Source organism: Barbus barbus (genome assembly GCF_936440315.1).
Source record: "Barbus barbus genome assembly, chromosome: 26".
NCBI classification, from domain to species: Eukaryota; Metazoa; Chordata; class Actinopteri; order Cypriniformes; family Cyprinidae; genus Barbus; species Barbus barbus.
In genome coordinates, this window is record NC_136754.1 from 7029880 (window position 1) to 7055011 (window position 25132).

A 25132-nucleotide genomic window follows, 5' to 3' on the forward strand; every position below is an offset into this window, starting at 1 on the left:
GTTTCAAATGAATGCGTTTTTTTTAAAGTTTCCATTCCTCAAAGAATCCTGAAAGAAAATGTTTCACGATTTGCACATAAATATTGAGCAGCTCAGCTGTTTTCAACAGTTTCAACATCTTGAGCAATTTTAAAATGTTCAATGTTCTTAAATATATTTTCAAAATCTATTAAATTAGCAAACATTTTTAAAAGTATAATAATATTTCCCAATATTGCTTTTTTACTGTATTATACATATTCTAAATACAAAAATATATACTTTTTTACAAATAAACTATGCAGTTTTGGTGAGCAAGAGACTTCAACCCCAATCTTACCAACCCCAAACTTTTGAACAGCAGGTTTTAACTGGTTTTAGCTGCTTTCTACTTTTATCCATTGTTTTCAAATGTTTCTGGTCCAAGCTGGTCATTATAGTAATTAGCTAGTTCAAGCTGTCAACGATTGTATGATTAAATGATGGTGCATTTTAAGAAGAAAGTGTGTGCATCCTGCTATTTAGTGTGTGTCCTGTCAGTCTGGGAATTTGTTTGTGTCTCTGTGGTGCAGGTTTGTCCAGTGGCGTGTGACGGTGGATTGGTCAGCGATTGTGTATTTGTGAGGTCAGGTCTGCTGGGGTTTGTGGGTCCGGGTGGGATGATCTTCATCTCTGGTACACTGGAAGGACTGATGCAGGTCGGGGGTCGGAAACACAACGCTGATGATATCATCGCTACAGCTCTCGCTGTGGAGCCCATGAAGTTCATCTATAGAGGAAGGTATGTATTAAAAGTAAGAGCAGAATACTACTCTAGAAAGAATCTGTTTTAAATCCATCTGAGTAATCTTTGTGCTCGCTCTGTATAGGACGGTGGTGTTCTCAGTGAATGTGTTGTATGATGAGAGGATTGTGCTGGTAGCAGAAGAGAGACCAGATTCAACTGAAGAAGAGAGTTACCAGTGGATGAGCCGAGTGTTGCAGGTACACACACACACACACACACACACACATAAACAGGCTCAAAGTTAGCATTTTTCTGTCTTTGCTGAAAGCAAAAGTGCTGCACTAAGCAACAAAGTTATAGCCAAGCCCATCGTTTTTAATATTTAATGTATAGTTATGTGGGTGAAGATTATGCACCAATGAGATTTCACTGTGGGTGTGGCAACCCACCACAACATGACAAAAATAGAAACCAAGCGAGTGGCAACAGGTCTTATTGTATGTCGCTTGTTGTGGCATCACTCATAAGGACAAAACATTTCTTGGCTTATTTATTGCGTCATGCTGGGTCTGGCCATATTCTTTCTACAAAATAAAATTATAGAAATTATAGGTTTAAAATTAGAGATATTTTTGTGTTCTATAATTGTGATGGTGAACATCTGATTGAAATAAAAGACTTTAAAAAGTCATTATTTAATAATTAGCATTCATGGATTCTAGTTTTGTTATTGTACAAAATATATTTTAGTATTTAAATGTACACTCCTATTCAAATGTTTTGGAGTCAGTACAATTATATTTTAAAGATGTTCACACTTTTATTCAGGAAGGAGACATTAAATTGACCAAACGTGAAAGTAAAGAAATGCTGTTCTGTTTTGAACTTTCTAATCATCAAATCTTCACGGTTTCCACAAAACTATTAAGCAGCACTGTTCTTTTCAACATAGATAATAAAAAAATGTTTCTTGATATGCATATTACACTACCAAATATGTATATTAAAATCATTTCTGAAGGATCATAAGATGTGCGCCTTACCATCACAGGAATAAATTACATCTTTAAAATGTATTCAAATGGAAAACAGGTGTTCATTTTTGTAATAAAACAAAAACTGTAATAATGAATTTATAATAGTAAATTCATAATTTTACTGTATTTTTGGTCAAATAAATACAGCCTTGGTTAACATAACATAAGATATTTATTATATAAAAATATTATGATTAAACTATAAAAAATCTTACCTCAACCTTAGAACATTAGTGTAAATTTTTTGTTTAGAAATATATTTATTTCAAGTGAATCTCCCAAGTTTTGCTTCAGTTGTGTTTAGTTACTGAATGCTTTAAAGTCACACCTTTGGTCTTTTCAGTGGATCAATTATATGATTAAGGTTCTTAATAATGAATTAAATTAACAATAAAGAATTCTCTGTCCAACCCTGTGTGTGTGTGTTTAGGCTATAGATGGGATTCATCAGGTGGGAGTGTACTGTCTGGCATTGGTTCCTGCCAACACCCTCCCCAAAACCCCTCTGGGTGGAATCCACCTGTCTGAGACCAAACAGCTGTTCCTGGAGGGGGCTCTACACCCCTGCAGCATCCTCATGTGCCCTCACTCCTGCATCACCAACCTGCCCAAACCCAGACAGAAACAACCTGGTACACAAGCCTTTGTGTGTGTTATAGAGCATTGTGTTTGTGTTACATAGAAAACACTGAGTAAATAAATATTGTGTTTTTTTGTTGTTTTTTTGCAGAGGTGGGTCCTGCCTCTGTGATGGTGGGGAATCTCGTTGCAGGAAAGCGAATGGCTCAGGCCAGCGGACGAGATCTGAGTCACATGGAGGACAATGAGCAGGTAAATTCAGAGATTAGGAGTGCTGAACGACTGATCACAACAATACCGATATTGTGAAATGAAAGGCTGCAATTTAATTTAATTTAAGTGTTCCATGTTTTGGAGTGAAGCTGTGTTCATTTATATGTGAGCAGCTCATGATTCAGTGTTTTTAGTGTCTTAGTGGGGCTCAGTTCACAGTAAATGATGCTTCACACGAACTCCATTGCTACATGTGTTGTGCGTTTGAGTCGTTTATAACGTACATTTATGAATGCAGCAACACGCACCAACCATTTTACCAGATTTCGAATAAGTGTTTAGAAATGAGAAGATAGCAATTAACATTATTTCACTTAAATACTTGTTTTGTTATAATGAAATAGTGTTTTTGCAATCGTAGTTGTTACGACCCTGTCTAGGGTAAGGCCGCAACATAAACTGGAATCAACAATCGAAGATCCTTTATACATTTATTTACAGAGCTACAAGTGAAAGCACAACTTCAGGGGTGAGCAAAGGCCAAAACAACAAACACCACGCTAGCTCCTAACAGAAAAGACTAAATTCCCTCACAAAAGGAAAACAAAATAAAAATACAATGTTACACTTACTCCCTATCTAATGAAAAACAGGAGAAAACATTTATAAAGAAAATGGCACTCACCCCCTACAGCTTCCAAGTGTGATTAAGAATAGTTACAATACTTTACAAAATATACAAAAGTGGAAATGAGATTGACAACAACTTATCAACTCAAAACCAAAATTCACACTGCACACAACAGGCAGATCAACAGGTAAGCTAACAGCAACAACACACTGTAGCAAACACACAACAGCACATGTGCAATACAACAACAGGAAATCACAAGTTGAGCAGAGCTCCCCCCTCAGGTACTGCAGATCCTTTTATTGCCTCTCCTTGGTCCCATTAGCACCAATCAGATCTGGAGATCACTTTGGCAGGATCCAATCCCATCCTAAAGGGTGGGACAAAAGAGAAAGAGAGAAAGAGAAAGACCAGCAAAGCAAGACATATACACAACACGTAACATAGTATTTCTTATTTTGTTTAATGTTTTTATTTAATAATAATTGTGCAGCCGTACAAAAAAACACAACAAACCTGGAGCTCTTAAAAAAAAATCACAATTGCAAGTTTTAGTGTAAAATATGCAATTAGATTCCCCCCTCCCCTAAATCATACAGCTCTAGGACCTCTGATGTTTATTGAAGATGGAAAGAGTTGGGAAGAGCCAAAAATTGGAATGAAATCACAGAGTATATCCGTGAATCACAAATTCAACTGACCCCCTCAAGGAAATCTTGTATAGGTCTTATGAGTTGTATGTTTGTCTTTTTCGCACTGACTGATGATTCCTTCTCTTATGTGAATTCTAGTTCCTGTTTCTGTCGGAGGTGCTGCAGTGGAGAGCTCAGACAACGCCTGACCACATACTTTACACACTCATTAACTCACGGGTAACACACATATATTACTTTCCTCAGTTCCCTTCAGCAGTGAGTGTTAATAAAATTATCAAAAATAAGGAGCATTTCTGACTTCTATGAATTCAGGTGTGTCATTGTTTTTATAAATGCGTTTCTATTGTTCAGGGGGCAATAGGAAGCTCTCTGACCTGTCTACAGCTTCACAAGAGAGCAGAGAAAATCGCCACTTTGCTGTATGAAAGAGGACAGCTACGAGACGGAGACCATGTAGCATTAGTTTATCCACCAGGTAAGCGCACACACACACACACACACACACTATGTTTTAACTTAATTTTAATTACACGATGTGCAAATTAATTCATCAAATTATTATTATTATTATCAATATTTGCTGAGAAAGGCTTCCAAATGAAGATATTTTAAAGACAAAGGCACTAAATAGATTTTAAAATGTACCAATAAATCTGCAGTAATACATCTCTGCCTTCATTTCTGCCAAATTAAGCTGTAAATAAACTATTACAATTTTTGTTGTCAGAGCACTAGTTAATTTACTTCATATCAGCAATATGCTGAGTTCTGGTTCAGGGTAGAAATCCCATCTGTAGTTGTTTTTCTGTGGTGCTAATTGTAGCATTTCATTAAGTCAGACCAGCTACAGAAGTCAGTCCTGTTCTGTAATTCACCTTCAAGAGCCACCCACTCCAATTAAATCTCATCACGTTTGCTTAATAAAACATTCATTTAAACATGTCACATTACAATTAAATGCATTACAAATGAGAATGCATAAATGTGCACTGAATTCCACCTTTTTCCGCCGTACAAATGTAATTCTGTTTTACAAAGATTTCATGTTTGTTTGTTTTTGTTACAGGTTTAGATCTGATCGCCGCCTTTTATGGCTGTCTGTATGCAGGCTGTATTCCTATAACTGTACGACCACCTCACCCTCAGAACATCCCAACTACACTACCTACAGTTAAAATGATCCTAGAGGTGAGGACAAACACACACACACACACACACCCTCAAAATATCTCCACCACACCTACAGTTACATTAATTAAATGATCAGAGAACTACCTAATAGTGAACCCTAGTTAATCATATGTAATACTCAAATTTATGGCCTAAATTATCACAATGATCCAAACTTTGCTGAAGAACCTGTTGAACATGATCTTCCACATTTAATAGTTTATGCTTTTTTAGCAAGTAAAAGCCTTTTAGTATCATTTTAAAAACACCCCTTCAGGTCATGGTACATGTTTTTTTTTTGCTGTAAAATCTTCACTGATTTTTATAAAGTAAATGTAAGAATCAATTTTTATATTATTAGTAATATTTCAAGATGAACAGTGGATGAAAGCATCATCATTGTTTTGCATTACATTGTTTTGTCCACCACAATTAAAACTACACAGCTTTGATCATAAAACTAACCATAAAATTATTACTGAAACATTATTTTGAAATATAGAGTGATTGCTGATGCTTAAATGAATATTATAGAATTAGTTTGCTATACTTTATAAAGATCTCCCCGATCTACATTGTAAACCATCAGAATTTCATCTTATTTTTTCACTATATAAATATCAGCTACAGCACCAAATAGCATTTTTTTTTGCTCACTTTTGGCCTCTGAATAAAATAGAGGTGAACTTTTCCTCCTCGAGTTTAAGCTTCATATTCTCCTATATTATAAGCCAGGTGTATCAAGTAGGATTCTCAACAAAAACATAATAAAACATATTATTTGCAGATTTTTTTTAAACATTATGGCTAAAGGTGCAATAAACTGTTCCATGTCAGGATTAAATCAACCCTTTACAGGGTTAAATCGAATATCAATTATTGTAAATGTGGTGCATTATAGAATGAGACAATACATATGGATTTTAAAACATTACAGTTTTTAATGAATAAACATGCTGGTGTGTGCAGGTGAGTCGTTCAGTGTGTGTTATGACCACCCAAGCAATCTCTAAACTTCTGAAGTCCAGAGATGCGTCAGTGGCTGTGGACTTTAAGTCATGGCCTCCTATCCTGGAAACAGGTGAGTCTTTGAGGGAAATAATATCTTTGTTCAGACTTGCTCCTGTCAGATGCTCATCAAAGGTATGTGTGTATTTATTAGACGACTTGCCAAAGAGGCGTTGTCCCCTGCTGTATAAGCCATGTGACCCAGACTCATTGGCGTATCTGGACTTCAGTGTGTCCACTACAGGAATGCTCACTGGAGTGAAGGTTTGACTCCTCACAATTGTTACTAATGTTTTTGTATGCACTACAGATTATTGTTGTTATTATTATTGATAACCTTTTTAAATTAAAATTGTGATTAAAAAATGGTAAAAAACAACAACAATCATTTCTGTTTTTCTCTCGTTCTCCAAAGATGTCTCACAATGCAACCAGTGCCCTGTGTCGCTCTGTTAAACTGCAGTGTGAGTTGTATCCCTCTCGTGAGGTAGCCGTGTGTCTCGACCCATACTGCGGCCTTGGCTTTGTCTTGTGGTGTCTCTGCAGGTACGGACCACCTGGGCACTCACCTGAGATGCACACACAGATGCAAACACAAATGTTAATGTTGTTTATTTGTGTGTGAGCGTAGCGTGTATGCAGGGCAGCAGTCTGTTCTGATCTCTCCAATGGATCTAGAGGTGAATCCTGCTTTGTGGCTGCAGTCTGTCAGTCAGTTTAAAGTCCGAGACACATTCTGCTCGTACTCTGTGATGGAGCTCTGCACAAGATCTCTCAGCTCTCTCACTGATTCTCTAAAGGTACGCACACACACAGAATTTTAATCTGCATCTCGTTAAACATTTTCTTTACTTGAAATAAACTGATTCCTATTTCACCACTGTAATTTTGTGTGTCTCTCTCAGGCCCGTGGGATGGATCTGATCCGTGTGCGTTCGTGTGTGGTTGTGGCAGAAGAGAGGCCTCGTGTTGCTCTGACGCAGTCCTTCTGTAAGCTCTTTAAGGATGTGGGGCTGCACCCGCGTGCCGTCAGCACTGCCTTCGGCTGCAGGGTCAATCTCGCCATCTGCCTACAGGTCAGTATTGGCCAGAAAGTGACCCATATCTGATTTCATAGTCTAATTGCATCTCCAGTGTTCGTTTTTTTTCCTTTTTCTAGTCACGTAACTCATTCAACCTTCTATTTTAGTTTATTATTATTATTTATTTATTTTTTCAGTTTTTTTATTTACTTTTTAATATTTATACATCACATCTTCCTCTCCTCTCCTCATGTAGCCTCATAGGTTGGGGAAACTTGCTGAGCAGGTATGACTGATTTTTAACTGACCCTCATTTCATAGCTCAGTTACTACAATCATATATTTAGATGTGGGAGGAAATTCACTAATTATTGTCCTGTGTGCATGACTACTCATTTTTACGAGCTGACTTATCAACAGAGTGTTAACCTCACCTGACATGACGCAGTGATACACACAGCTGTGTGTGTGTGTGTGTGTGTGAGAGAGAGAGAAATGAAAGCATGTATATCTCCAGATTCAGTCATAAATAATGCAAAGGATCAGTCATGTTGCATTCACGTTTCTGGTTCGTTTCAGGGTGGCTAATAAAAAGTGAGCACCAGCATGGTTTATTATTTTCATTGTTGCGTAAATTTAAACATATTTGGCAATTATTTATTATCATACAAACAAATATCTCACAGCTGCACGGGAACAGAGGTTTTCTTTCTTCTGAATGATGGATGCCAACAGTTTAACCTGTTTGGCATAAGCTGTTTTGACCATAGTTATGTTATGTGGAAATATATAACAACGAACAAAAACATGCCTTTAGAGTGCACACTTTTACTGTGTGGTGTGGCCTGTTCAAATGCAGTTTGGACAAGCAAGCATGCTGTTTTTCCTGAATATTTAGTTTAATATTTTAAGTGTCTTTTATTTTTTAATTATTATTTCGTATTTCAATATTCAAAATATAATTTTAGAAACATTAATCTCTTAGCATTATTTATTCAATTGTAATTGCTGTGTAAATATATCTAAATGTGATGTGCTTTGTTGATGCTACTTTCATTTGATTGGTAACAGATTATATTATCTTATTATTCTAATTTAATTTATTAATTCACAAAACATGATGCATAAATCTATTTGCCCTTATGAAGGTAATAATGCACCAGAAAATCAAATTTAATAGGCAAATATCGCCCCTTAATCAAAATGTGAATTTCTGTCACTACTGTGAACTAACCACTGCACAGAGTATAAAAATAGAATATTTGAGAGTCAGCTGACATGACCAGCCTAAACTAGATAAGGTAACAGCACAAAAACAAACTCTGCAAAATTTCACCTAATTATCATAATCAAAATATACCAGAAAAAAAAGTTTTTTGTCAGTATCGCACACTAGGCTATACTACTGTATAGTTCCTCTACCTTCCCAGTTCTGCTGATTGATTGAATCCTCTCCATGCACTATACATTTATACATTTTTGTTCACTGTTAATGCAAGTCACCTTAATAGTAACTGTGTGCCAGATGAGCATGATGCTTCATGTTTTAAAGTAAATTTGACAGCTTTTTTTAGAAAGTGATTTTTATGTTTGTGCAGGGAACATCAGGACCGGATCCTACGACTGTTTATGTGGACATGAGGGCACTGAGACATGACAGGCAAGACACACAATTTCACACACATATGTGACCCTGGACGACAAAACCAGTCATAAGGGTCAGTTTTTCTAAATGAAGTCCTTAGCAATGCATATTACTAATCAAAAATTATGTTTTGATATATTTACGGTAAGAAATTTACTAAATATCTTCATGGAATATGATCTTTACTAAATATCCTAATGATTTTTGGCATAAAAGAAAAATCGATAAATCTGACCCATACAATATATTTTTGGCTATTGCTACAAATATAACTGTGCGACTTAACACTGATTTTGTGGTCCAGGGTCACATTAGAACAGATACACTACCAATCAAAAAACTTTACTAAGGCCCTTAGTTGTCAGCCTCAGTTGAAACTAAATATGAAATATTTTATATAAATATTAAATATTTTCAAAATGTTTACTACTATATAATATATTTCTAAATATTCATGTATTTTTGTATGATTTATTTCTGGTTTTCCATTTCTGAAGTGTGTGTGTGTTTGCAGGGTGAGACTGGTTGAAAGAGGATCTCCACACAGTCTACCTCTCATGGAATCTGGGAAGGTAAGAAAGACAATTTAAAAGTTTCTTTATTTGTTTTCTTAAATTAAATGTAAGCCACATTCATTTTTTTTCTTCATTTTTTAACAGATTTTACTTGGTGTACGCATCATCATCGCTAACCCAGAGACAAAGGGACCAATCGGAGACTCTCATTTAGGGGAGGTTAGACCAAAAGCACACTCTCATCTATAGATCAAAAAATATCTTCTCATAACCAAGCATCTCACTTGTGTTTCTATTTTAAAATGAGTGCAGATCTGGGTCCATAGTCCACAGAATGCCAGTGGTTACTTCACCGTGTTCGGAGAGGAAAATGTGCATTCGGATCATTTCGGAGCCAGGTTGAGCTTTGGAGACACTCAGACTGTGTGGGCCAGAACCGGATACCTGGGGTTCCTGCGCAGGACTGACCTCACTGATGCAAGTGGAGGTGTGTGTTCAGTGTATACAGTGCTTTTTGTCACAAATATATGTGATTTGCATTGAGTTGTTTCATGAGATGTTTCACTTGTGTGTGTTCAGAAAGGCACGATGCCCTTTATGTGGTTGGAGCATTAGATGAAGTCATGGAGCTGAGAGGTATGAAATACCATCCCATTGACATTGAAACGTCCATCATCAGGGCACACCGGAATATCACAGAGTGGTGAGCGCGCACACGCACACACATATTCACACTAAGGCCAGTACACTCTATGTAAATATGCTAAATAGTGGTGGGAACTGTGTCAACCAATGTAATTATTTTATATTTCAATAAAAGTATATAAATGTATAAAAGTATACCGTTCATATAACGCTGCATGTATTTGATTACAAAAAAAAACAAACAAAAAAAAACATAAAATCAGTATTATTGTGAAATATTATTACTATTTAAAATAAATGTTTTATATATTAAAATGTCATTTATTTCTGTTATGGTAAACTGCATTGTCAGCAACCATTACTCCAGTCTTCAGTGTCACGTCATCCTTCAGAAATCATTTTATTATCATGATTTGAATATTTCTTATCATCAATGTTGAAAACCATGCCAAAATATTTTTTATAAATAGACAGTTCAAAATAACATTTATTTGAAATATCTTTTGCAACATTATAAAATCATTGAATTCCTCCTTACTGAATAAAAATAATAATTATTTCTTAAAAACAAAAAGTTTCATAGACCGCAAACTTTTAAACACTAGTTTATACATATCAAATAGACATTTTACTGGCAATACAACCAAAAACATTTCATGGTTATGATGATTAAAATTAAAATAGTTTATAACTGAAAGGTATGGTCAAATGCAAAAAAAAAAAAACATTAAATAACGCTCAAGTTAATAACCAAAGACTTGACACTTAAAAATTATGAAATGAGCCACATTCAACATAAACACGTATTTTTACTGGCAGTAACAAACCTCAGTATTCAAGGAAGCAGTGGTTTCCTTCAAATGTCTGTGCCCTTAAACCGGATACGTTGTTATTCAGGTAGCCATCCATAAACTTGTTTGCTCAGCAAGTTTCTCTTCATAATGTTGCTGACAATACAGTAGTTGACCTGAAAGAGAAAACCGACTGCAGATCAAGAGTTTATGCTAATGCCTAGCGTAGTTGCATCGCGTAAACGTGTGAAATGGAGCTTGCACAGCTATTTTGTATTGACATATTTCCATAGAGTACAGTTCAAACCTCCTCTCTCTCTCTCTCTCCTTCAGTGCGGTGTTCACATGGACGAATCTCTTAGTGGTGGTGGTGGAGTTGGACGGTTCCGAGCAGGAAGCTCTAGATCTGGTTCCCATGGTAACTAATGTGGTTCTAGAGGAACACTACTTGATTGTTGGCGTGGTGGTGGTTTTGGACACGGGTGTAATTCCCATCAACTCTCGCGGAGAGAAGCAACGCATGCACCTGCGGGACGGCTTCCTCGCCGACCAGCTCGACCCCATATATGTGGCTTACAACATGTAGAAACACGCACACTGATGATCTTAAAGACAGGCTCATTCTCATGAGCTCAGGCACAACAACCATGATTTCCAGCACCTTCTCACTGTCAGCACTTCTGTCAGCCTGCTAACTGTAGATTGAACACCCTCAAAATAGTAAACACACACACTCGCGTATCATTCACAGAGGGACTTGCAAGACTCCTGAAGCATATCTTTTGCAATTTTTGTGTCGCCCAATATTTTGCTAGTTTTTTTAACTTGCACACTAAATTTAATTCAAGAACAGGGGATTTTATATGATAAATATTGCTGTTGCCAATTAAATTCATGTTATTTATTTGTGTTTTTAGACCTGCGGTCACAAATATACCTGTCATATTTGTGTTTTTATGTACGTTTCTTTGCATATCGTTGTTTTATGCTTGTCTTTGCTGTTGTCTTTGTTGATACGTGTTTTTGAAGTTGTATTAGAATATCACAAACTGACTTATTTAGCATGTTTATCATTTTAAATATACTAATTTTGTCATTTTCATAATTGTTAATTATGTACAGAAAATTGTTTCAGTTTTGTCTAGCTTTTGCAATATCATTTTTGTGATTTAATAGTTTAGGCTAACATTTAGGTCATTTTATCATGTATATGAATAAGATCATATCTGCACTGTGATATGCATAAATATAGATCTATCTGAACTAGAATTTGCATTCTAGATTCATTGCCCAGCATCAGCTGATCTCTCCTGTTTTATGTCTATATCTAGAGAGACAGAGAGTGAGGGAGGGATGGGAAGAGTGACAGAAAGAGGACATATGCACAATGTGTGTTTATTATATCTTTCTTTATTTTTGAAGCTTCCATTACCTATAAGATACAAAAGCACTTTGATTATGTCACGATGTCTTTTCATATGTCAATAAAATATTTTCAACTATTCTTATGGAGAATACATATCTGTCTCGTAAACATTTGTTTAAAGGACCACAATGTACATGCACTGCCATCTAGTGAACAGAATGCATTAACACCAGATAATTTCCAATCACAGCATTTTCTCATACATCACATCTATAACCAATTAATCCTGTAAAATAAGAAGGGAAGGGCATGTTTAGGTGAGTGTTTTATTGTAATTGAATAGATACAAGTACAACCCGAATTACGGAAATGTTGGGACGTTTTTTTAAATTTGAATAAAATGAAAACTAAAAGACTTTCAAATCACATGAGCCAACATTTTATTCAAAGTAGAACATAAATGTTTAAACTGAAATTTAAAAATGTTATGCACAAAATGAGCTCATTTCAAATTTGATGCCTGCTACAGGTCTCAAAAAAGGCTAAATTATTTATATTTTGTGATTATATGATTAGTCTTCTTATGAGTCAAACTGGTTTTATTGAGCTACTACTGCATGTCAATGAAAGATATTTAAAGTATGTTTTAACATAAATATTTGCACATATACAGTATTAATGCAAGTTTTTGGTCTTTATGGATGATGGATGGATGGATGGATTGATTGATTGATTGATTGATTGATTGAGAGCTTACATTAATCAGAATAATGCAAGTTTTTGGTCTTTTGGAATTTTATTTCTTGCGACCGACGGACGGACGGACAGACAGACATTCAAAGTAAACTTGTGCTAGCTCGTATAACAATCAGTGTGTTAAATTTTGTCCACTAGGTGGCGCATGTAGACCGCCTCTGCGCTCATTCTGCCAGCGACAGTCTTCCTGTGTGTGTGATCCTGAGCAGCGGGTTTGGTCACACTCACAGTTCTCGCAGGATGTGGTGAGCGCGAGAGGTGGTGCTGCTCTCAGCTCGCGCGGTGACGGTCGGGACAGCGAGACGTGGCTCTGACAGCAGCTGGAAGACACGAGCGAGTTAAAGTTCGTTGGGAAGGGCGGAAAATCACGGGCCGACGGCCGCTCCATACAAGGCAAGGTCGGTGGGGAGCAGCGTTGATCCAATCATCTGCGCTCCTGGGAAGAGCCCGGAACCGAGCGACACGACTTGTTTTGTTTTCTGACAAAGATTTGTAAACGTTAGAGATGTTTCTGTAGAAGCTCTCTTGTTTCTTTGGTTGTTTAGGTTTTAGTTTTGTTGTTTGTTTTGGATTTGTGTACTTTGGAGATGAGTGCGTCAGTGAACGGAGTGGAACCCAAACCCGCTCAGAACGGACCGGGTTCTGTTCCTCCGAGCCCCACCGATGTCAGAACACCCGAGCCGGTGCTACCGGACGAGGAGCCGCAGTCTTCGGTGACAGACGCCACGCAGATGGGAATCAAGTTCGCCAAGACATTCCTTCTGATTTTCCCCATATACGTGCTGGGATATCTGGAGTTCAGCTTCAGCTGGGTCCTCATCGTCCTGGCCGCGCTGTTCTGGCTCAGACGGAACCAGGGCAGCAGATTCGCTCCGGTGAACCGGGCGCTGGCGTTTCTGGAGCAAGAGGAGCGAGTGGTGCGTCAGAGCGTCCAGAGCTCAGAGCTGCCGCCGTGGGTGAGTTACACACTGAACATCGCGTTACTCCAGTTTGTTAATGTTTCACACGGGGAACTTTGACCTCAGTCTTGACCTATAGGTCTTACACAGCCCTGTTCAACCGGGGTGTCGTTGCTCTGCGTGTGTGTCTGTCGTTAAAATCTGATGCTGTCAAAAGTTTGTGTAGTCTCTGACATTGCTTACATACCTGAATGAGTCACAAATGTACTCAAGACCACAAACTGAAACTGAATTATCAGAACTGCACCCATGAAACATTTTTGCAAAATCACTCTTAAGGTCTTCTAAAATATTTTTATTTGAAGTATTTGATAGATCTTCATTAGAGAGAGACAGATTATGGCATTAACTATTTTTTTCCCATGTTCAAATTTTTCTTCTTATTAACACTTATCTACTACTTTGCATAAATGTAATATAATGTGCACTAATTAATAATAAAAATATAATATTATTTTGAAATTAATAATAAAATAATGAATAATGAATAATAAAGATAATGAATTTCAAACGAAAGTGACTGAACCAATCATGTTTTTATTAATATAAGTAGCCTACATATACATATAATTTTATATAATATAGAAGTAACGTTAGGCTATTTTTATACTTCAAACTGAAGTTAATGAACCAAAAAAAAAAAAAAACAAGATTCTGCAGCCAATGAGCAGCCGGCGGGGGCTGGTTGCCAGGCTGCAGGATGACTCAACCTCCCTCCACCAACAGTTTTTTATGTTTTATCTGACAATAACTATTTAAGATTTTGCTTCAGTATAATTTTCGGGACAATTAGAGTGGGATTCGGGATTCGGGACAGCAGCTTAGATTTCGGGACTGTCCCGAATTTTTCGGGACGTCTGGTCACCCTAGGTGGGTGCGACTCTGAATTAATATTTCATGTTCAGAATGTATTATCAGTGTCTGCATTCAGAGTCATTTTTCATTAATTTGAATCCTTGTGGGAAATCTTCAAAGCTCTAAGCACAAACAAGGACAAGTAAGGTTGTCAAGTGTGTTTCTTTTGGCCTACACACTTTGGTGTTCTGTTACTTTAAACAAATGAGTTTGCTGTCTAACGTGAGATCATAGTTCTGGCATATTAGCAGGCCTGTGTGCTGAAAGCGGCATTCAGGGACACAAAACGCCAGTGTTCACTCCATTAGCTGTAAATCACAGTCTTGCCATGTCCAGGAAAGGCTGTCATTGTTCTTTCTTTCGGTTTTAGGCTGATATTAAGTAACATGAACAGGTAATTCATGAAACTCAGGTTGACTAATTGTCTGATTTGGGATTGGATGCATGGTTGTGAATCAGTTTTATTTTAGTATCACTGATATACTAATATAATTTTGTTAATATTTTCTGTTTGATTTAGTTTTCTCTATGATTTTAATTTAAAATTAATTTTGTTATTTTTATTAGTATTATTTTTTTTTATTTGTCTACCTATTTATTTTTTATTTATTAATTTTAGTTTATTTAGTTTAAATTTGAGTACTTTGTTAAACTAAACAAAAATAAGAAATATTGTTTTAATAAAATAAAATAAGTTTAAGCTTTGTATATTAATTGATTTAACATTTATTTTAAGTAATAAAAAAAAATTCCCCATGATTTTAATATTTAACTTTAATTGTGAACATGCATGAAAGTGTATTAATCAAAGTTGAAACTCACTGCACACTCACATTAAATACTTAACTTTGCAGTAATCATCAGTTTCAGTTGATGTGTTTGAGTGAAGTGGTCTAAATGCGTGTTTGTAACAGGAATTTGTGAAACATTGTTTATTTGTGTCAGACGAGGGCTGTATGTGGTGAAAGAACCTCTCCTTAGTGGGTGTGGTGTGTTACTACAGTAACTGCCATTATGACATTTGATGTTATTATTGTGACATCACCAAAGCACAGTGAGTCACTTGCTTGAGGAAATGTTGCCATAGTGACCTGTCAATCAGATGAGACGCACCACGTTCTGTTTCTGAACAATAGTTTGGACAGATACAGTGACACTTTACATGGAGGGCAGATATTATAAAGGCAGAGCTCCTGCCCTGTTGTGTCTGTGTTTGTGCATGTGTTAATAACTAACAAGTGAATCATTATCAAACATGGCAATGAAAAGCCAGTGAAGTTTGAGTTTTATTAGCTGGACCCTGAAGAGGACACACAAGGGTTTTTGGTTTGTCCAAGCCTTTTTGTGTAACTCATTCACTGGTCGACAGATATAGTATTTTTGGCGAGAGAGCAGGGCGGTCAATGTGCTGATATGTATAATAAAATATACATAAAAATATATTTAAGAATTAAATAACACATGCATAACAATTGCTGTATTTACATTTATTTTCTGTAATATTTATTAAAATAATTTGTAAATAAATCAGTTTGCAAATGAAAAAAATATAGTAATAATGCAACCCAAATTCCGGAAATGTTGGGACGTTTTTTAAATTATAATAAAATGAAAACTAAAAGGATTTCAAATCACATGAGCCAATATTTTATTCACAATATAACATAACAAATGTTTAAACTGAGAATTATTTTACAATTTTGTGCACAAAATGAGCTCATTTCAAATTTGATGCCTGCTACAGGTCTCAAAATAGTTGGGACGGGGGCATGTTTATAATGGTGTAGCATCTCCTCTTCTTTTCAAAACAGTTTGAAGATCCCTGGGGCATCGAGGTTATGAGTTTCTGGAGTTTTGGTGTTGGAATTAGGTCCCATTCTTACCTGATATAGGTTTCCAGTTGCTGAAGAGTTTGTGGTCGTCTTTGACGTATTTTTTGTTTAATGATGCACCAAATGTTCTCTATAGGTGAAAGATCTGGACTACAGGCAGGCAAATTCAGCACCCAGACTCTTCTACTATGAAGCCTTGCTGTTGTAATAGCTGCGGAATGTGGTTTTGCATTGTCTGAAATACACTTCATCTGGAGGGGAGCATATGTTGCTCTAAATCCTTTATATACATTTCAGCATTCATAGAACCCCCAAAACATGCAAGCTGCCCATACCGCATGCACTTATGCACCCACATACCATCAGAGATGCTGGCATTTGAACAGAATGCTGATACCATGCTGGAAGGTCTCCCTCCTCTTTAGCCCGGAGGACACGGCGTCTGTGATTTCCAACCAGAATGTCAAATTTGGACTCTTCTGACCATAAAACACTTTTCCACTTTGAAACAGTCCATTTTAAAAGAGCCTTGGCCCACTGGACCATGTTCACATATGGCTTCCTTTTTGCATGATAGCGCTTTAGTTGGCATCTGCAGATGGCACGGCGGATTGTCTTTACCGACAGTGGTTTCTGGAAGTATTCCTGGGCCCATTTAGTAATGTCAATGACAGAATAATGCCGTTGAGTGATGCAGTGTCGTCTGAGGGCCTGAAGACCACGGGCATCCAACTAAGGTCTTCGGCCTTGTCCCTTACACACAGAGATTTGTCCAGTTTCTCTGAAACTATTGATGATGTTATGCACTGTAAATGATGAGATTTGCAAAGCCTTTGCAATTTGATGTTGAGTAACATTGTTTTTATAGTATTCCACATTCATTTTACGCACTCGTTCACAGATTGGAGAGCCTCTGCCCATCTTTACTTCTGAGAAACTCTGCCTCTCTAAGACATCCCTTTTATAGCTAGTCATGTTACAGACCTGATGTCAATTAACTTAATTAGTTGCTAGATGTTCTCCCAGCTTAATCTTTTCAAAACTTCTTGCTTTTTCAGCCCTTTGTTGCCCCCGTGTCAACTTTTTTGAGACCTGTAGCAGGTGTCAAATTTGAAATGAGCTCATTTAGTGGATAAGTGTAAAAGTTCTCGGTTTAAACATTTGTTATGTTCGCTGTTCTATTGTGAATAAAATATTGGCTATTTTGTGATTTTTGAAAGTCTTTTAGTTTTCATGTTATTCAAATTTAAAAAACATCCCAACATTTCCAGAATTCAGGTTGTAATAAGAATTTGAACTTAATTTGGTCAACCACTTCTGAGCAGCGTTGCTATCCTTCTGCTGAAAGTCTTCAGAAATAAATAGTCTGAAATATAAATGTTTTCTCAAATAAAGAATATATATATTACATAGGCCTATATGTATGTGTGTGTGTGTCTGTTAAATTTTTTTTTAGCAAAAATATCATTAGAAGTCATAGTAACCATAAGAAAAACGCTTACTTTGGGGAACAACTGGCAATGCTGCTTCTGGGAATCAATACAGATTATTACACTTACGTAAACTTAAAATGTAACATTTCTAAGCTTCAAATACTTCTTATTTGCTAAATATGTACCTCAGAACTTCTACAGTGCACTATAATACAAAATAGGCCTCCAACAGACTATTGCAAAACAGTTTTTTATTCAAGAGACGCCTTTACTCTGAGTGTGTGTGTGTGTGTGTGACTGATCAAAGTCACAAGGGCCTTAAGGGAGTGTGTTTGTTTAGCTAGTTCTTCTGTATTAGGTGCTGAGAACATGGCCGTTTCTTTCCTTGCTTAGCTCCAGTAGTTTTTTTTGTTTGTTTTTTATTAAGGGGTAGAGGTTTAAGCACTCAACTTTTGCATTGATTTCCACCCATAGCCATCCTCTTGTTATTTCAGGAAGCATCGTGTTCTTTAGGACAGTATGTCTCTCTCCCCTTGTCTCGTCATTTGTCTTTGACTGAATAACTACAACTCACTTATATCAGCAGATCTGTCCATCACCAGCCTCATTCATCTCGTCATCCTGTCATCACTGTCTGTAAATTACTGTGGGGTGTCAGCCTGTCTGTTCTCTCTCAGCTGAGATGTTTGCTTACTTCGCCATTCATCAACCCAAACAAACTCTTATTGATCAAGTAAGGAGTAAATAGAGCTGTTTTTCTTGGGTTTAGTTCACCCATAAATTAAAATTCTGCCATCAATTACTCATTACTGATCTTGCTCTGTCTTGCTAATCATTCAGTGATTAAAAGTCTTACGAATTTAATGATGCACAATATATCAGTAAAGTATTAGTTGTCAGCCAATATTACTTGAATTTGTTTAAATATGTATAGTCTGATATTGGATATTTAATTGTGCCTGCTTATTTCCATCTATTTTAACATTTAGATTACCTTTGTAGTAGTGATCGACCGATATTGATTTTTTTTATAACCGATACCAATTATTTGCATGTCTATGTGCCCGATAACCGATATGCAGAACCGATATTTATTTACTGTTATAAAGTAAATAAATGACTGCGTGAAGTAAGTCCATTCTTCACTTTGGGTTTTCCTCCTTTCAGTCATCTTAACAAAAAATGTTTTGAGAATTAGCAGTCTTTCATGCAGGGCTCTAGACTCATTCTTCCCACTAAACTCACTTTTGCGCACGAGCACATAATTTGGTTGCAATTTGTTTTTTGTTTTTGCTACAACATTTGATTAATCAATGCATGCTGATGAACTTTTATCATAGTTTATAGTTATATGGTAACAAACGTTTTCAACATTCAACTCGTTCTTTTTCATCTGTATTATTTGTGATTTAAATTTTGTGAACAGGAATTCCTTTTTTCGTGCGTGTTCACTTTCAAATTTGCGATCTTGGTGTCACATTTTACAAGAAAAGATCATTGTCTGTTTTGCTTATATCTATACACCTTTAACTTTTTAAGACTAAAACAAAAGATGGATTCATTGTTATTCTTAATTAAAAAGCGCAACAACAATAAAACAGTACGTTGACAATGACAAACTCTTACATAACATTTATCAACAAAAACGAATAAGACGAGGCATGGCATAGGACACACCACATGCTGTACTATATACCTAGTATATTACAGAATGTTTAGCAAACTCTGAGGAAGCAAATAAATATTAATATATATTTTTTTTTAATTAAGGAAAGCCTCCATAGCATAACCTGAGGTAAACAGCAAAGATAACAAGCTTCTCAAAACGAAAACAAAAAGTAAAACTAAACTGGCTGTAGCTGACAGGACTTGCATGTTTTTTCTACAAGAATACCACCACGTTCACCTTCTCTGGTTTAAGAAGCGGTCTTTTACTTTAGTTTGAAAACAAATCCATCCGTTGCGCTCCATCCGCGACGCGCACCTTCACGCTCGTGCTGACGCGGCGGGTATAAACCAGGCTCTACCCACTAAGCGCTCGCGCTGAAAGCACCTCTCTTCACGTGATCAGTGAAATCTGACTCCTGCTATAATGTGCTGCGGCTGGCAGCGCGCGCTGTATGAAGCAGACGCTTTGGAGCAGCGCAGACCTGGCACTCATACAAATGCGACCACGTCAAATTTTAACTCGCAAATACCATTTTGGTCGCAGTCTAGAGCCCTGTCATGTTCAATTTAATCTTCGTATTCAACAATAAAAAACATTTTATTTATAAAAAGCTTTAGCAGCAACACTAATATTAGCAGTAAGCAAAATGAACATAGAAAGTCTAATGTTTTCAAATGGAGAAAATAAATAAAGGACAGGAGTCATATCAACTTCATTTTTAACTACAGTTTTAGTAGGTTTATAAGCTGTTTAATAGGATAAAGAGTGAAGAATAATTCACTGGATAATGTTAATTCACGGAATAATATTCTCTGGAATATTGGAATATAACAAGCATTGTATTTTATTGCATTTCTCAACTGGCATGCTCTAAATTATGCTGCTGACTGCGCGGTTTATCTATGCATTTACACAGAACTACAGGCTACTCAAACTGCGATCGATCGCGGAGATAATAAATAATTAATTTCCATAGAGTTGTATTAATTTAGATGTTTATAAACGAAATAATGGTTATATAGTAAGTGTTAATACAATTTAGGGTGCTTCAAAAAAGTGAATCTTGTTAAAAGTTACATGCGGTGGCCGTGCTGAGCATTTCTTGAGCATCAACCGCTGAGTGAACTGCAATATGAAAGCGGCTTCACGAGACTAATGATAAGCATATAGACAACAGAGAGAGAATTACATTCAATGCTTTTCTTTCCAACATGCAATCATTCATGGCTGTATTATTTAATTCATGCAAAGTTACGTCTTTATTGGGAGAGGACTTGACGGATTATCTATGTGACTTCCGACTTCACGAGACTAATAGACCACAGAGAGAATTAAATTCAGCGCTTTTATTTCCACCATGTGCTAATTCATGGCTGTGTTATTTCAGGCAAAGTTATAGCCTATCTTTATAGGGACAGGGCTTGACAGAGTATCTTATTTATCATATTTCTTTGAGCCAAGTTGCATTTAAACTATATATCAGGCATTTATGTAATACATCTAATTTGTGCATTAATGCCTGTAATATTAAATAGTTTACTAACTACAGCAAATCAAGTACCTGCACGCTGTTGCTGTCTTGTCTCCCCTCAGATGCGCTGCAATTGCGATCCTGCGCGCAATTCTGAAAACGGGGAATCCGATATTACAAAACCGATATTCGATTATGGAAAAATGCTTAAATATCGGGAAAAATATCGGTAAATCGATATATTGGTCGATCTCTACTTTGTAGTCATGCAGCACACACTTAATACACTTTTTAATAACACAAATTATTATTACATTAAAATTTTATGATTTTCTCTAGCACTTATAAATAATAGTTTTATTTCTATTGCATGTTTTTGTTTGTTTGTTTTCAGACAAAAAAAGTATAAAATGTTAATTTCAGCCTTTTTTGGTCATAACATGAACATCATAATTGGCTAATTATTTAATTAGTGCAGCCCTACATTAAGAGCAGTTTTGTGCTCTTTCAGCTGCACCAGTCAACAAAATAATACCATCCAATCAGCTTCCTGCTGTGAGACTGACACACTGACTGTCTGATACATTCTGCTCAGCTAAAAACAAAACAAAAAGCAAATGCCCTTTGACCTGTTCACCAGTCGTGCTGAATCATCTCAGACATGCCTGTTATACCTCACAAAATCATTTAGAAGCTCAAGTTGTCAGTCCTTCATCGAGTTCACAATACAATCTACACCTCTGGTTGATTCATTTAGAGGTTAGATGAGGTCAGATCTATATGAAGTTCTTCCTGGGCACTACAGTCACTTTCAGAATGGGCGTGCATGTGTGTTTGTTTCTGTTTGTATATGACAAAGTTGTTTGCTTGCCTAGGAAATGACATTGCCTAACAGATCAGATCTTACACAGATGCACACGTTCACGCCCATGCGGATAAATCACACAAACATTACTGCATTTGGTCAGAGCGTTAACATGTCCTCATGAATCAGCTTTACGTGCTTAGACTAGCTGCCTGTGTTGTGTCAGAACTGTGTCATTGAAACTGGAATAAGTTTCTAACTCATTTACATTCACATGTTACTGTATTTGTGGATCAAATGTACAAATCTAGTGTGCAATGTTATAGAAACAAGGCAGAAAGATCCAGGATAACATTAAAAATATATTCACAGTGTGTCTGTGAATGAGACTTTGACCCCTAACAATGCTTTCTAAGCTCTTTGAAGGCCAGAGATACGTGTGTTTGTGACAGAGATAAGACATGTAGAGATGCAGAGTTTGTAATATCAGATTGAATCAGCTAAGCGTCGGCTGCTCTCTGATGGGCCATGGGAATTAGCAGGCTAACTTTAGCTGCTGTCTGCTCTCTGTGAGTATAATCAGGAAATAACACAGCTTTGAGTCATAGGCTGGCTTTCTCCCTCAGGAAAATATGAGAAAGAAATGGAGCCAAGGACAAGTCAAGGATTTTCCATTTGGTTTTTCTGGCATATCTCTCACTCACATGCTTTTGTGCCACATCTTTCCATATAGGCCCTTTCTTCTTACCAGAGTTTATACTACTGCATGTTGAGGAAAGTAAGATGAAGAGCCAAAGAGAGAGACATATTGTCTACACTGTGAGCGAGCAGCATGATGCGACGAAAACTAGAGCACTACAATTCAAATCAGAATTTATTTTTAAACAGAATTCAACTTGAATTCCACATTGAAATTCTATAGGACTTAGCATGGCATTAAGAAAGAAAGAAAGAAATGATTATTATACATTTTTATATGATTTAATTATGAGTAAATTTGTAACCGTTCTCATTTCAAAACTGCAAAAAACATTTGCAATTTTTACAGAACAGGACTACAGTAAAAACCTGTTAATTTAATTTTGCACAATTAATTAAACTTGAAATTTAAAAAAAGAATGAAATGGTGTTTGTTTTTGTAAAACATACTCTAGTAATCATTTAATTTACAACTTCAAAAATAATTTCAGTGAAAAATTGTAAATGGTTTAATATTGCATTATGGTTCATCAGCCTTCATAAAAAATGGTTACAAAGGTAATTCCCTGAAGTCTCTGTGTATGATATAATTATATTTTATTCAAACACTGTATACTGGTTCAGTGAAGAATTACTTCAACTGATTCAGTGAGGGAGTAACTCTTTAGACCAATTCAAACCTATTACTGATGACCAATTTCATTAACAGAGTCAGTTCATAAGTGTCAGTCGTTTGAATTGGACTGCACTAGCTGTTTAGTGTTGTGTCCGCATCTGTGGAAGAACTCAGATGCTCAAAACCCACTAACATGCATGAAAATCATTTCCTTTCTGTTATTAAAAAGATTCCCAATTATATTCTAATCCTACTTCACAGGGTGTGAAGTTTGTAGTGTTGACTGATTTATTGTTGTGATGCGAACACTTTTATTGCATCGTTCGCTCTCAGTGAGATGGAGAGACAGAGACTGAGAGAGAACATGTTCTGTTAGCACCTTCAGTCTGCAGGTCTTCAGCAGAGTAACAAAATGTTCTAGTTAAACAGCCACATTATGTCATTATGTTATAATGTGCTCATGTAATGAGTAATGGATATGAGTAATGAGAATAAAATATATAGTTCAGTCTTAAAACTCTACATGGCGCAGGCTGATGGGTTGTTAACATAGCTGATGATATTCAGAGAGTTAAACGACTTGGCACAAGCTGATTGGTTCATGCTGCATATGCAGTCAATGAGCTTACTGCCTTGCATTTATATAGCTGGCTAGCATTCACTTAAGATTCCTGCAGCGCGCTTCAGAGTTTCTCTGAAACCCTTCACCTTCCCCAGCTCCACCTGTACAGATCTGCTACGGGTTATTCTAAATGCTATTTGTGCAGCAGCAGTATGTCTTAAATAATCACGGCACCGTATCGCCATATGCATTGGCAGTAGCAAGTTCCTGTACTTGCTTGCAGCAGCAGCAATAAACTACAACTACAGCAGCAATTCAGCAACAGGAGTGTAGCAGATCTATTCCGCCAAGACCAAATACATTAACATTGTCATATCCATCACCATGCTAAAATTTTAAGAGTTAGAGAAGTGGAACTTTAACTCTTCTGTTTATACCAATGCATCATTTCACTACATGCTCTGCATTTAAAGAATAGGCCCTTTTCACAATGACGTCAGCTAACTTCCGCTTTATCGCAAAGCAGTGTATCAGTACTTCCGCTATACCTTTATACCGAAGACTTCTCGGGAGAATGTGGGAAAAACTTGAAATATGAAAGGCGTTGGTTAAGAGTTAAGACTAATAATGTTAATGTACTTACAGTCGGATTCTTTTGCGAACGTTTTTCTGCATCTGCCTTAGATGGGAGGCTTGCTTGCCCAACTGCTTGTATTCACAAAATATATACTTGAAATCTTTTCACTTGTTATTTCGGTTTATGTAATTCCTTGGATAGTTTATTTGTGAGTACACTGTGTAAATTAAATTCCCCGTATAGTTCCGCAATAAAAAGACAAACAGCGTGATTGTTTTTATTTACTATGGGAAAATGACATGGACACAAATCATATTTTTATATGAAATCTTTTTACTACATGGCAAATTTCACATCCATAAATGCAAGTGGTCTGAAAAGAAGCCCATTATCCAGTTCAAGAATAAAATGCTTAATGTTGAAACAATGCAAAAAGGACCGCCGCGTAGTGCTACAGAACTTGGACTTCTACAATTAACGTTACTTCAAATCCTCCATTCACTTTAACTACATGTAACTTATACCCTGTTTTTTTCTCTGTGTATTATTATTGATTAATATGATCGATTGTATTTTATTTAGGTTACAGGATATATTGCAATGTGATGTTAAAAAACAACTGACGTGCGTTTCATATTTATTTACACAAATACTCGCATTTATTTTTTTAAAAAGTAAAAAAAAAAACAATTATGTAAACTTAATATATTTATTTATTTTTTTTATTAAATTGTTATAAAATAAAAGGGAACATTATAGACCCCATTTATTGATATTTAAATAGTACATGTTATGTTGAACTATTCTTGTAAGTTACATACAGGCGCTGTATTAAGCAGGACATAATTTACTGAATGAAGGCTTTCCATTACCAGTCTAAAACGTTTGTTTATTTGACAAATATATCTAAGCAT

General features: G+C 36.3%; 2 protein-coding genes across 6 annotated transcripts in view; both read left to right on the forward strand.

The window, feature by feature from the left end:
* LOC306845877 (disco-interacting protein 2 homolog C-like) overlaps positions 1 to 12131 on the forward strand; it is a 32953-nt gene extending 20822 nt beyond the window's left edge. The window contains exons 21-39 of one of the 2 annotated variants that reach the window (XM_079378869.1): positions 552 to 760; positions 849 to 963; positions 2174 to 2375; positions 2474 to 2574; positions 3958 to 4038; positions 4174 to 4297; positions 4889 to 5010; positions 5962 to 6073; positions 6155 to 6264; positions 6416 to 6546; positions 6632 to 6800; positions 6906 to 7076; positions 7279 to 7308; positions 8621 to 8682; positions 9182 to 9239; positions 9327 to 9401; positions 9495 to 9669; positions 9762 to 9885; positions 10952 to 12131. In XM_079378869.1, coding sequence (XP_079234995.1) covers positions 552 to 760; positions 849 to 963; positions 2174 to 2375; positions 2474 to 2574; positions 3958 to 4038; positions 4174 to 4297; positions 4889 to 5010; positions 5962 to 6073; positions 6155 to 6264; positions 6416 to 6546; positions 6632 to 6800; positions 6906 to 7076; positions 7279 to 7308; positions 8621 to 8682; positions 9182 to 9239; positions 9327 to 9401; positions 9495 to 9669; positions 9762 to 9885; positions 10952 to 11204 — 2424 coding nt within the window. In that variant the 3' untranslated portion in view covers positions 11205 to 12131. The remainder of the gene's footprint in view (positions 1 to 551; positions 761 to 848; positions 964 to 2173; positions 2376 to 2473; positions 2575 to 3957; positions 4039 to 4173; positions 4298 to 4888; positions 5011 to 5961; positions 6074 to 6154; positions 6265 to 6415; positions 6547 to 6631; positions 6801 to 6905; positions 7077 to 7278; positions 7309 to 8620; positions 8683 to 9181; positions 9240 to 9326; positions 9402 to 9494; positions 9670 to 9761; positions 9886 to 10951) is intronic. The other variant, XM_079378870.1, reaches the window with a different exon arrangement.
* LOC306845879 (extended synaptotagmin-2-A-like) overlaps positions 12043 to 25132 on the forward strand; it is a 29482-nt gene continuing 16392 nt past the window's right edge. For all 4 annotated transcript variants that reach the window (XM_079378872.1, XM_079378873.1, XM_079378874.1 and 1 more), the window contains exon 1: positions 12043 to 13696. In XM_079378872.1, coding sequence (XP_079234998.1) covers positions 13328 to 13696 — 369 coding nt within the window. In that variant the 5' untranslated portion in view covers positions 12043 to 13327. The remainder of the gene's footprint in view (positions 13697 to 25132) is intronic.